This window comes from Aedes albopictus, chromosome 2 (genome assembly GCF_035046485.1).
Source record: "Aedes albopictus strain Foshan chromosome 2, AalbF5, whole genome shotgun sequence".
Taxonomy (NCBI): domain Eukaryota; kingdom Metazoa; phylum Arthropoda; class Insecta; order Diptera; family Culicidae; genus Aedes; species Aedes albopictus.
Genome location: NC_085137.1, coordinates 221,601,994 through 221,615,902, shown reverse-complemented (window position 1 = coordinate 221,615,902; position 13,909 = coordinate 221,601,994). Strand labels below are relative to the sequence as shown.

General features: G+C 41.3%; 1 protein-coding gene across 1 annotated transcript; it reads left to right on the top strand.

The window, feature by feature from the left end:
- The first annotated feature begins 8,174 nt into the window (after positions 1–8,174).
- On the top strand, positions 8,175–12,030 carry LOC134287027 (uncharacterized). Its single transcript, XM_062848737.1, has 5 exons — positions 8,175–8,349; positions 9,490–9,500; positions 9,844–10,032; positions 10,105–10,226; positions 10,305–12,030. Exons 3-5 carry the CDS (start codon positions 9,937–9,939, stop codon positions 10,654–10,656), a joined length of 570 nt encoding a protein of 189 aa, XP_062704721.1. The 5' UTR covers positions 8,175–8,349; positions 9,490–9,500; positions 9,844–9,936; the 3' UTR covers positions 10,657–12,030.
- Positions 12,031–13,909: the final 1,879 nt, after the last annotated feature.

Here is a 13,909-nt window from a genome sequence, read left to right as displayed (position 1 = left end):
CGACGAAGTTCTAAAACCCAACCAGTAGTGGTGTCACTCACACTCAAACAAAGCTCCTCACTGAATCCTATCATTTGCGATCACACTTTTCCATCCTTCTCCCTTCCGACTTACGAGCACCCACGTGCATCGCTCACTAATCAGTACCACATCCTTCTCTTTTGCAACTAACTATCAATCCAAACTCCTCCTCTCCCCGACCTCGACTATCAGCCCGTGCAACGGTCATCAAGCAGACGCGAGGGCAGACCTGCATCATGCGCTGCCCACCTTATCCGTGTATGGCGCTACGGTCATCAACCGGACTCGCATCTTTTCCTTTTCTCTCCATGTTGTGATAGCCAAAGATTCCACTTCATTTCTCGGTGTGTGCTTCGGTCATCAACCGGTGTCGCATCTTATCATGTCTTCTTTTTTTTAGTTGTGCGCTACGGTCGCCAACCGGACTCGCATCTTTTTTAATTTCACTTCGTCCTCGGTGTGCGCTTCGGTCATCAACCGAACCCGCATCTTTTCTTCAATGCTATTTCCTTTTTTTAGCCACCATTTTGGAATTCGCGACATCCCTCACGATGCCATGGAATTTCAAATCGTTCCCACAATCAATATCCCAAATCTTACAAACATCCTCTCAAGCAGAATACACACAATGATCACTGACGTAACATGGCTCACGAACTCGAAAACAAAACATCCATTTATGATCGTCCATCAGAGCTTGGAAGATTCATTCAAAAATGAACGAATTGCTAGTTTCCACGCTGCTTTGAATCACATTTTTCGTTCGCTCTCCTGGACTGCACACCATCGCACATCGCTTGCCTCACGAAGAACGGCAGAAGCAACTAAACAACACTCAAGTCCACCGGTGGGTGCGAATGCCTAATGCTGAAGTATATTCACGACCAACCGCGGCGATGAATGTTTATCACTCGTCGGGGCTGGCCGAAGCGAGGAATGCCAGTTCCACTCTCCTTTGCTTGTTGCGAAATGAACGAACCAAACGTACACACTATCAGCAACAGAGACAGATATATCCAAGCCACATGTAAGAGCGAGAACGCATGTGTTGCTTCACGGCGATAAACAAACACACACCAGAATATTCGACGCCGTCGTTTCCAATAAATAGGTGCAGCTCAGCAGCATTGTGGCATGGGACAAGCAATCTTCAACTTCTTTGTGTTGTATTTTTCGTTCGTCGTTTGGTTCGTTCACTGCTGCTCTGTTCAGTTAGGAATCAATATTCACGGGGTGCCGTAAAATTTATTCCTCGTGAGGCATGTATACTCACGAACGTTTTTGGGAACGATAATTGTATGTTCATGTTCACGGATTCATTCAGCCAAGCCCTGTCGTCCATCTTTCAAGCCTCCTCGCAACAAATCGGAACCGCAGTTTGAAAGAAACTTACCGTAGAAAAAAATCGTACCGGCTGCGCCAAATTGTCGAGTTCCCTCTCAATTACGTACACTTTCGGATACTGCAGAAATTCCGAATACCTCACTCAAGTAACGAACAGCGATTTATTATTCACTCCACTCTCTGATGTGGTTACACTTCTACTGCCCCAAGCTCGCATTTGCTGCCGCTGCGGCACCCAACTACCTCTCTCGTTTTCAATGTTTATTGTTCCTCCTCTTCTAAAGGCTTTTTATCGAGGGGTCCATCCATAGTGTTTATATACTCTACAATTGCGTTTCAGGAATCCTCGGTCAACAAACTGGGATCTTTATACTGATTTGGTTGCAGCCAAATTTCATGGATATTCGCCATCCATTGACACTCCAAGTGATTTAGATGATGCCGTTGATACTACAACGACCTTCATCATGGAAGCTTTTGAAGAAGCATGCCCTCTACGGTCTGTGAAGATCACAAGAGGAACCCCTTGGTGGAACTCTGATCTGGCGAAACTCAGGAAACAATGTAGAAAGAGTTGGAACAGACGACGTTCGGCTGGTTCGGAGGCTTTCAGGTCGGCTCGCATGGCCTACAGGAAAGCTCTCCGGTCTGCTGAACGATCCGGCTGGAAAAACCTTTGTACAAATGTTTCCAGCTTGAGTGAAGTCAGTCGGTTAAACAAAATCCTTGCAAAATCTAAGGATTTCCGGGTGAACGAACTTCGTTTGCCAAATGGCGATCTGACTTCCTCTGATGAGGAAGTTCTGGAATGCTTATTCAGCACACCAGAGCTTGGAAGATTCATTCAAAAATGAACGAATTGCTAGTTTCCACGCTGCTTTGAATCACATTTTTCGTTCGCTCTCCTGGACTGCACACCATCGCACATCGCTTGCCTCACGAAGAACGGCAGAAGCAACTAAACAACACTCAAGTCCACCGGTGGGTGCGAATGCCTAATGCTGAAGTATATTCACGACCAACCGCGGCGATGAATGTTTATCACTCGTCGGGGCTGGCCGAAGCGAGGAATGCCAGTTCCACTCTCCTTTGCTTGTTGCGAAATGAACGAACCAAACGTACACACTATCAGCAACAGAGACAGATATATCCAAGCCACATGTAAGAGCGAGAACGCATGTGTTGCTTCACGGCGATAAACAAACACACACCAGAATATTCGACGCCGTCGTTTCCAATAAATAGGTGCAGCTCAGCAGCATTGTGGCATGGGACAAGCAATCTTCAACTTCTTTGTGTTGTATTTTTCGTTCGTCGTTTGGTTCGTTCACTGCTGCTCTGTTCAGTTAGGAATCAATATTCACGGGGTGCCGTAAAATTTATTCCTCGTGAGGCATGTATACTCACGAACGTTTTTGGGAACGATAATTGTATGTTCATGTTCACGGATTCATTCAGCCAAGCCCTGCAGCACACACTTCCCTGGATGTGTGGATATTACATCTTCGGATGATCCTGATGTCTTTTCTTGTAGTTATGATTCTTTAGCTTCGGCTCGGAGTATTGTAACTATAGAATCGATTGAGTGGGCTCTTAATAGCTTTGCTCCTTTCAAATCTCCTGGGGCAGATGGGATTTATCCTATTTTGCTTCAGAAGGGATTTGATTATTTCAAACATGTTTTGAAAAAACTACTGGTTTGCAGTTTTGCTACAGGGTATATTCCCAAATCCTGGAGGGATATTACTGTAAAGTTTATTCCGAAAGTGGGTCGTGCGTCGTATGAAGAAGCAAAGAGTTTCAGACCTATCAGTTTGACCTCTTTTCTTCTGAAATGCTTAGAACGCATTGTGGATCATCATATCCGTGATGTTCATCTGGCCAACGTGCCTCTTCATGTGAACCAACATGCCTACCAATCTGGTAAGTCCACTGTGACTCTTTTACACAAGGTTGTTTACGATATCGAGAAAGCATTCGCTCAAAAGCAATCTTGTTTGGGTGTTTTCTTAGATATCGAGGGTGCCTTTGACAACGTGCCTTTCGATGCCATATTGGAAGCCGCACGGAGTCATGGTATATCTCCAATGATTTCCAATTGGATTCACCAAATGCTCAAAAACCGATATCTCTTCTCGACATTGCGTCTAGCAGGGATTAGGAAATTGAGTGTTTGTGGATGCCCCCAAGGGGGAGTCTTATCACCGCTTTTGTGGAATCTCGTAGCAGATACGCTATTGAGGCAACTCAATAATAGCGGTTTTCCTACTTATGGTTTTGCCGACGACTACCTAACATTGTTAGTTGGTATGTGCATCAGCACCCTTTTCGACCTGATGCAAAACGCCCTTCAGGTAGTTGAGGGTTGGTGTCGCCAATATGGCCTTTCGGTTAATCCGAGTAAAACATCTATTGTTCTTTTCACGGAAAGGCGAAACCGTAATGGCGTTCGACCTTTGCGTCTCTTTGATTCTGAAATCGATGTGACTGAACAGGTAAAGCACGTTGGAGTCATTCTTGATTCCAAGCTTTCCTGGACACCTCACATTGAGTTCAGAATCAAGAAAGCTTGTATGGCCTTCGGGCAATGCCGGCGTACTTTTGGTACAACTTGGGGTCTAAAACCCAAGTATATCAAATGGATTTACACAACTGTGGTTCGGCCTATATTGGCTTATGGATGTCTTGTGTGGTGGCAAAAGGGTGAAGTGAGAACGGTCCAATCAAAATTAGGCCATCTCCAAAGGATGTGCTTAATGGCGATGTCTGGAGCGTTCTCTTCAACTCCTACGGCAGCGCTAGAAGTTCTCTTTGACGTTGCCCCACTACACATTCATCTCAAACAAGAAGCCCTTTCTTGCACTTACCGGTTACGGGTACTCGGTCTACTAGAGGAAACTCCTGTGAACCGCACATCAACACACCTCGTTGTTTCCACTTTTGGTAAATTGGGACAAAATTGTCCTTGCTCCAAGTGATCTTACAATTGCTTGTAATTTTCCATATAGGACATTTTCCACGAAATTCCCTTCCCGGGAAGAGTGGACATCTGGTTATCTGGAAAGAAGTATTTCAGACGGCATCGTATGTTACACTGATGGCTCCCTTCTCGAAGGTCGAGCAGGTGCTGGTGTTTATTCTCGTGAGCTAAGGCTGTATCAGTCTTATTCACTTGGTAGACACTGTACCGTTTTTCAGGCCGAAATCTTTGCTCTTATGTGCGGAGTGCAATCAGCACTTCAGCAGCACGTAATGGGCAAAGTAATATACTTCTGTTCAGATAGCCAGGCTGCTATTAAAGCACTTGCTTCGGCCAACTCCAGGTCGAAGATAGTTATCGCTTGTCGAACTCAAATCGAGGAGCTGAATTCAGCAAACGCTGTTCACCTTCTATGGGTACCTGGTCATTCTTCCATCGCTGGAAATGAATTGGCTGATGAGTTAGCTCGCTCTGGAGCATCACATGACTTCATTGGCCCTGAGCCAGCTATTCCGATATCGAAGTGTTGGATTAAGCTTCAGATTCACACCTGGGCTGTCACTCAACACAGACTATATTGGAATAGTTTGGAGTCATGTCGTCAAACCAAATTGTATAGTGCTGAGCCATCTCTACGGGTGGCGAAGTATCTAACTAATCTGTCTAAGCAGAATTGCAGCATGCTGGTCAAAGCATTGACTGGCCACTGCCGACTCAGCTATCACATGGCGAATATTCAGCAAGCTGATTCATTTGCCTGTGATAGCTGTGAATCCGATTATGGAACTTCGTATCATTTGATATGTAACTGTCCAGTTTTCGCGCAACTGCGTTTCCGAGTATTCGGTAAACACTTATTAAGTGAAACTGACTTCAGAAACCTGAATCTTCAGGATATTCTGTTGTTCTTAACCCGCTGTGGTAAAGAGCTATAGGCTCTCTTTCGCTTTATGCGTTATTACAGTGCCCTTTTCAGGGCGCTGTTTGAACCCATTGTGGTACGCTTGTGCGTTAGTACCCTCTTCCAGGGTATTTTTCCTATTTCCCTACCTGTCCCTATCCCCATCCAAATCCTTTTTCCTTCCTTTTCCCTCAGGTAGATGATGAAATAGGCTGTTATTTTGGCGATGGCACAAATGTCCCAAATGGAGGATAACGTGCCTCTGGAGCCGGCCTTCTGACCTAGTCAAAATTAAATGAATCTCGGTTAAACTAGCTTCGGTAAGTCGAAGTTATACTAAAATATGTGTATATAAAAGTTATACTTAGCCAGTATATCCAGCACATAAACGGAGTCTGAGGTCAACCAGGCGAATAGTGATTTAGTGTGGGATTTATACTTTTTAGTATATATTTTTCTCTGAGTGTATGTGTATTTTTGTCAAAATTCATTGTGAAAATGATATGGAATGAGTAGGTTTTGTTTCTTAATACCTAGTGCGTGCTATATCCCTGGTGAAGTAAAGCACAACAAAAACTTATGAAAAGTCTTTTTATAAAAAAACTATTTTAGTGAAATGGTCGTCAACATTGACCATGAATTTACTCAGATCAGTGAAAAAGTTAGATACGTCGATTTGAAAAATTATGCTTGATATGTTTTGGACACCCTCAGGTATTGGGGGATTACGATTTCGTGACGATGATTTTTAATATAATTTGTTCTAAGTGTTACGTCTGTTTATCTGTGCTAGAGGTGACCAGGTTTACGCCAAGGTCTACAACAAGTGGCAGCGGGGGCCCGGCGTAATCATTGAAACCATAATGTGCTTCTGGAAATAGAGGTAATAAACTAGAGGGAGAATGTCGCTGGCGTCGCCGCCGCAACATCTCTTGCTGGCGAAGATAGGGAGGGATATAAGTGTCAAAGCAAAAAAGTATGCAGTTTGACAGATAGATACCCGGGATGTTTGCAAACGAGAACAAAGGGAACAGCAGTTTATTAACTCTATTCTTCTGGACGACCGGCGTGGACGAAACAAGCTGATAAGGGCTTGTTCACAAATGTTATAACGCTGGAGGAAGTACCGTGGAGGGCCCATATTCTGCGCACCTAAGACTTTTTCAATTTCAATCAGCTGTCATAAATTCCAAATCGAACCGATTTGGCTGAAATTTTGACCGCGCATAGTCATTAGCTTTGTAAATAAGGGAAAAATATCATTCTCATACAAAACACACAATTTTTATGTAGAATCATGGAAGTTCTAAAGTGTGTCTTTGTTCCTAATTCTGCGCACCCTTTTTTAGAATGTTCCTTATTCTGCGCACTAGTGTTCCTAATTCTGCGCACATGGGAAAAACTCTAAAAAGAGAACACATTGTAATGAGAACATGGTTCATAGATCAAAATTCAACCGAATTCTTCATTTTCAACTTTTATACGACATTACGACCATATTGGAACTTTGCATGTACCCAACATTGATACTACCCACTTTGATTACTAAGCAAAGTGAATTTTCATCATGATACACAAAAGTATTTGGTAGCATTAACGAATACTAGTATATAAAGCTTTTCAGTTATCCGCATAATATGTACACTCATTAAATTTTAGTAAAATTTACTTTAAAGTGCTTTTATAAAGGCAATACAAACTTTTTTGCCATGACAAGGTGGCACAATCTTTGTTTACAAACTGAGACTTCTTTCTGTTTAAGAAAATTCCATATGAACTCGCATTATATGTCGCATTTGACGAATGTTTGCATGAATACATAAATTTTCCTCCGAGGTTGATAGCAAATGTTTAAAACAAGTGAGACTAACCACTCGAACTATCGGATCAAAAATTCAAGAAGCATAAATTAGCCCTTAATGTTTCTAAACTAACTTGTTAAAACGTAATTACATTCACCGGATTGCTGGAAACAGAATATCCTAGTTATGACAAACTATGGTGGCATTTATATGACGTTTGTTTATTAATTATATGTTTAAAACGTAGTGTTGAAATGTCTGCGCAGAATTAGGACCACCATTTAATACCGGTTCCTAATTCTGCGCACCTAAGAAGAACAAGAAGATTCAGAAAAGAAGAAGAAAACTCAAATGTTTTTGTTGATTCTGATTCCTCGAACACAGCAGTACATGATGCACAAGAAAAAGCAGACATTATCTTCATTATTTATGTCGCAAAATGCTTCAGTTGATGAGGCAACTTCTTAGCAGCTTCACTAACGGACACAGATTTCAGGCAATTTCCAGTACTTGCAACACCATTTTATTTTTTAACAAAATAATGGTCGTTAGATTGAAACATTTTTCTTCACAAACTATTTTATTACTATTGAAACAATATTCAAAAAATATATTTGAAGCTAATATTGAACTAGCGTCCATGATTTTGTTGTATATATGAGAAAGTGCGCCGAATTAGGGACTGCGCAGAATTAGGGCCGGTCACGGTAGGTGGGTGTCCTTCATGGTGTTACAGCCCGAACATTTTTTTTTCTTCCCATACAAACTGTGTTACGAAGGGGTGGGCGGGTGTCAAAATAGGCCAATTTTTGCGTTATGATATTTGTGAATGAACCCTAAAGCACAGAGAAACAGACGTCACACTTTGCTCGCTTCCCATCGATCACCTTTTTAACAGTTGATTCAAATATTTAGTAGTAGGTCGATTGGCCACTCGCGACGCTGGCATCGTTTGTGCTCCTGTTTGACGTTTGCTCACTACCGCCACCTAGTGGTGGCCCGGCCAAGCACAGTATGTTTAGCATTGGGCGATTGCGTTTTCGCGACGATCTTTTTTAATTAAATTTGTTCTAAGTGTTACGTCTGTTTCTCTGTGCCTAAAGGTCACATTCAAATTCAAATTCCAATGAAGCATCAGTCGCAACGGATTCAACCACCTTGGACATCCTGGGAGACATGTTCTTGAAGGCCGAACTAGATCACCGACATCGCAAGTTCAAAGGGTTCAACCCGAGCAAGAGACGATTCCAATTCCGGCAACTTCCAACGTTCACATCGAACCACAGCTTTAAATTAATGTATACATTCTATAGGGCACTTCACGAAATTATCTCCTTTTCTTTCACTCTTACAGAAATTTTGTAAACAACAAGGCCAAGAAACGTCAAAATCCCATACAAAATCAAAACAGTGCGGTGCCCTATAGAACAACCCCCCCACTACTTGACAGATGAGCTCAGTTTCGCGTACCTACTTGCAAATCGCAGATGTCGCTACTGTACGTAAACAACGGGTCCATCCTTCACTGACGCAACAATTTTTGTCCATGCGAAAACATCTTTTTGTTTCGTGGTGAGTGGATGCCAACAAGAGGCTAGCGTTTCGTATCAAAAGGACGTATTCAACAGAAGTGCAAAAATTAGTGTTAATTAAATTCAAATCATTTTGATTTACAGCATCAAATGTAACACTTGTTTAAACGGTATTGCATATTGATTTGTAAATGCGCAGGGTAGATTAAACCGAGGATCAAACCAAAAAAAAAAACATCTGTTCTGATAATTTTTAACTTCCATTTTGGATTTTCCACCAGATATGCAGCTGTAAAATTACTACTTGCATGTGCATAATAACCGCACCAGAGGATGAGTTTCTAATTAATAGTATGAAAGTCGACTACCGTCTACCCCCGTTCGTTTGAACGACACCTCATGCAAACCAACGGGGTTCGTTTTTTAATTTGAACTTCTAGTGGACATCGAAAAACACACTGATGGTAACCGTTTTTGCTGTTTTGTTTTGATTCTGCGTTCCGTTTCACCCCGTTCCATGAGCAGAATGACGTTTGAACTATTTTTAGTTTGAACGATGTGCAGATTAGAGGGGGTCAAATTAAAAAGTGTTCAGATTAGATGAGGTCAAACCAACGGGGGTAGACGGTATTTTGCCTTCACCCGTTTTATAGATATAATTTTCACTTCTAGTAAACAAATTCATCATACCGCACTTAAATTGCATTTTCCTGCGCAAGAGAAGCAGAAACAACACATTAAGATTCTCTTTTAATATTTTAATATGTTTTGTGCGGTTTGTTATTCTGGGTTTTCGTCATTTTCAAAAGTAGCGCTTGCCGCTTTGAATCTGACAGTACCACCCGGACCAAAATTTTTAGGTACGCTGACGTTGTTCGGCAGCTGTCAAGAAGCTCCCGGGTTGCTATAGAATTACCAGGGTGACACTAGAGTCCCTATAATTAGAGTCTGGCGGACTGTCACTTTCGACCGGAGCCAATCGAGCATGACGTCATGGACTTATCCACCGATGAACCGAATTCATCGCGGTCCGAGAATTTTGACACTAGAGCGGGGCCGTTCCAATCAGAATTGGACGATTCTGATTGGAACAGACCCCGCTCTAGTGTCAAAATTCTCGGACCGCGATGAATTTGGTTCATCGGTGGATAAGTCCATAGTGTCCTCACCGTCCTCACCAATAAATGCTACACCGTGACGTCATGCTCGATTGGCTCCGATCGAAAGTGACAGTCCGCCAGACTCTAACTAGACTGACTCTAGGTGACACTGGTGCACTCGCGTCTTTAGGACCATTTGAAATGTGTTGCTAGATTTTTTTTATTTGCATGCACCAAAAGGTCAGAAAGTTTGAACATGGCAACTGATCCGATCCAAAATATCCGTAGAAATAATTTGATGATTATCGAAGACGGAAGTAATTTGAAACAATTACAACATATCCTGTTTGAAGTAAGTATCTCTAGTTCCTCTATTGGTTACATTTAGGTAGATAAAGCATTTTCTTTTATTTTTCTTCCTCAGACAGCTATTCGATATGCAACTGGAAACAAACATGTAATTTTTGTAACTGAAAAACCAATCGATAGTGTTCCACCAGAAGTCCTTAGCAACTACAGCTCAATCTACAAGAAAATTATATTTGTGTAAGTAGTTAGGGTAAAATTAAACTTAATCAATGATACACAACATATCCTACTGCAACCACTCCTTTGTCGTTCCAGTTATTCAAAATCGGCTGAAGCAATCCTATTGAAATTGAACGATATCAAAGCCTGGAACTTCACGCCAACGTTAATCATTGTGGAATCCATTCAGAATCTGCTGCGCAGGCCGAGAGCGGGTGAGGATCTGGCTTTCTCCTACAACGTTTTCCTCTCATCGGTTTTGGATTCCGTGTGCTACTATTCACGCAAGCAGGGAGACCGAACGCAATGCATTATGACGGTGGAAAAGGATGTAGTCGACACGACGCACTTGCTGGTGGAGCAATACTTCCAGGAGCAGAATGTGGTCGCTGGACTAAACATCAACTCGTGCTCTGATGTGCTGGATTTATTGAGAGAATGTTGTTGAACATTGCCCGTTTTATTTCCACGATTTGATCCGCTATAGTGGTTTCTGCTTTTAGTAGTGTTGCGTGTACGTACACGCTGCATTACACGAACACCACTTGAGTTACTGGTTGAAAATAGTAAACAAAGATCAGCTGTTCCCAGCAAAATTAAATGGGCATATTTTCAACCAGTAGATTTGCATTAGTGTTCGTGACACCGCGCTGCGAAACCACTATTTCCATGTTAGAAAAAAGTTGTTGGAAGTCTAAGTTTTAAGTTTTCTATTTCAGAATAAAATAATCGAATACAGGTTATTAAAGACTTCGCAAGTACCTTTTCATTAATAACACTAGTTTACAAAATAAAACGAAAGTCGTAAACTTCTATCAACGATCAAAATTCTTGAAGCATAATTTAGCGCTGATTTTGAAACCGTGCTCCAAAAAAATTAAAGTAGAACAGTTTTTGAGCTTTAGCTCAATATCGAGTTTTACAACTTTTTAAAATATGGAATATAATAAAATTCAAATATCTAGCGTTTTGTTCAACCAATTTTAAATCTTTTTCCATAAATTAAAAGCTGAATATAATACCATTCGATCATCTGAATGCAGGTTTTGCGTCAGATTAATGAAATTCAAGATATTGGCGAGTTTTGGTGACCATCTCCTTAATTTTTAGCAAAATTTCCAAAAATTTATGAAGAAATTTTTTTTTTCAATACGAAAAAAAACAATTTAAAAATTCTTTCTCAACGTTTATTTGACACGGTAAAAAAAATCAGCTCAATCGGAGCATTACGGAGAATGAGATGTGTGAAGTGAGCGACGTTGCTTAAAAATAGAACAAAAATCGATTTCTAATCATCAACCTTGTATGAAAAGTCGAAAAAAAATCCGCTCTACTGTAATTTTTTTCCTTCGCGTTTTTCGAACTCAGGGCATGATTCTACACCAAAAACGATCATCAGCTTACCGAGTTCAAAAATGCTGTAAACGAGTGTAATAATATCTGGCGTTTGATTTGAGTATGTCGAATCTACATAGGAATCACAGCAAACATACGACCTATTCAAATCGAACGCCATATATGTTTCCCAATCGTAAAATTAACCAGAGGCCATACTATAAGGCATTTTATGAGACGTTTCAAATCAGCTGTTTTTTGAATGTTTACCAGCTTTGAAGCCCACCCGGTGGGCCCATTTATTTACATTTTCGTTAGCATAACATGTGATACGGACCCATCCAATAAACGGGGTTCATTTATCTGCAAAAATGCGTCAATCCGCCCACTATAATTAATATCCGTAGACCGTGAGAATGTTTTTTCATCTGCTAGTGACATCATACAGCTCGGGGGATTGATACATGCCGCATTAGAAACCGAAACATCTCTGCCAGCAAAAATCTGATTGGCGCTCACCACATGTTATGCTACTTTTTGCGAAAACAAAAACATCAAATGTAAACAATAACATTGAGCGGCCCACCGGTAGAACGTCTCGTAAAATAGCTTATTAGGAAATCTTCTTTTTCTTTTTTCTGGCTCTACGTTCGCGTTAGAACTTGGCCTGCTGGAATTTGCATATTGTGTAATGTGTGGCAAGTACAATGATACACTAAGTCCAGGGAGTCGAGAAAATTGTCCCGACCGGAACGGGAATCTAATCTCCGGATTGGCGATCCATAGCCTTAACCCTCGAGCGATCGCGCTGTTGTATTTTGTACAACACGTTGAAAAAATCTCGCTTTTTGTATTCAGCATTAGCGTGGTGCTGACGCAGGTAGTCAACCGCGCGAGTTACGGAAGGTTAACCATATTAGGCTAACTGGAAACCCACTTTTAGGAAATATGATATTTATTTTAGTCTACTTAAAGCATAAATTTGGATATTTATTCAAGAAGTAATAGCTTTTAACTATTGTTCTAGTTTTATATTGTTATAGCGTGATGCTTGCGGTGTAATGAGTAAACCCACTGAAAGGGTTTTCATAACATATGTTATGAGAATATCACAGACAAACAGACGTATCACTTGAAAGAAAATGCGATAAAAATCATCGTCATGCAAACATAATCGCCCAATGCTAATTATGCTGTGGTACGCAAATCCACTGAGTAGATGGCGGTAGTGAGCAAACATCAAACAGTAGTAAAAACGATGCGAGCGCCATGAGCGAGCAATTTGCGAACTACGGAATATTTGAATAATCCGTTAAAAAGGGAAACGATGGGAAGTGAGTAGAGTGAGACGTCTGTTTGTCTGTGAGAATATGTTGTTAACAGCACTGAGTGCAATAGAAGAATAAAGGTTTAGTTCAGCTTATCTTCAAAAGATTTACTAATGCGCTCCGTTGTGCTAAAATCGTTTATAAAATTATACAATCCTATATCTTTGGGTGAGGTGCCCATATTTCGTGCACTTAAGAATTCTCGAAATTTGATAAACGGCTGAAATTTTACCATAAAGTATATCAGATTAATTTCTTCAATAATATTTAGTGCTGGCACTGTAGCTTCCAAGAAAAATATAAATTAGGCAACTTTATATTATACAAGATAGTTACAGCATTAGTTTTGATTTGTTACATACATACATTTATTTGTTCAACATCATTAACGTTGAACTTTTCGTCATTGAAATCATCGTCATCACCAAACATTTGAAAGAAGTTTTTTCGTTCAAAACAAAAGTTTTTTCTATGAAAATATATTCACTGTACTCCACATGAGGAATACAATGCAGTGAATATATTTTTATGATCCTTGTTTTGATTTGCAGCGAGAAAACTGCCTTTTATTTTCCGAAAAATGATGACAGATGCTTGAGCCTTAAGACAAGACATAATCAACAATAGTACGCCACAATACTCGGTTTGTGGCTGCCGCTCTCCATCCTCGGTCGCGCCCAATGCTCGCCAAGTCACGCTCCACCTGGTCCGCCCATCGTGCTCTCTGCGCTCCACGCCTTCTTGTGCCAACCGGATCCGTTGCAAACACCAGCTTTGCAGGGTTGTTGTCCGGCATTCTTGCAACATGTCCTGCCCAACGTATCCTTCCGGCTTTGGCCATCTTCTGGCTGCTGGGTTCGCCGTAAAGTGCAGCGAGCTCGTGGTTCATCCTTCTCCGTCACACACCGTTCTCGTGCACACCGCCGAAGATCGTTCTTAGCACGCGTCGCTCGAAAACTCCGAGTGCTTGTAGGTCCTCCTCGAGCATGGTCCATGTCTCGTGCCCGTAGAGGATCACCGGTCTTATTAACGTTTTGT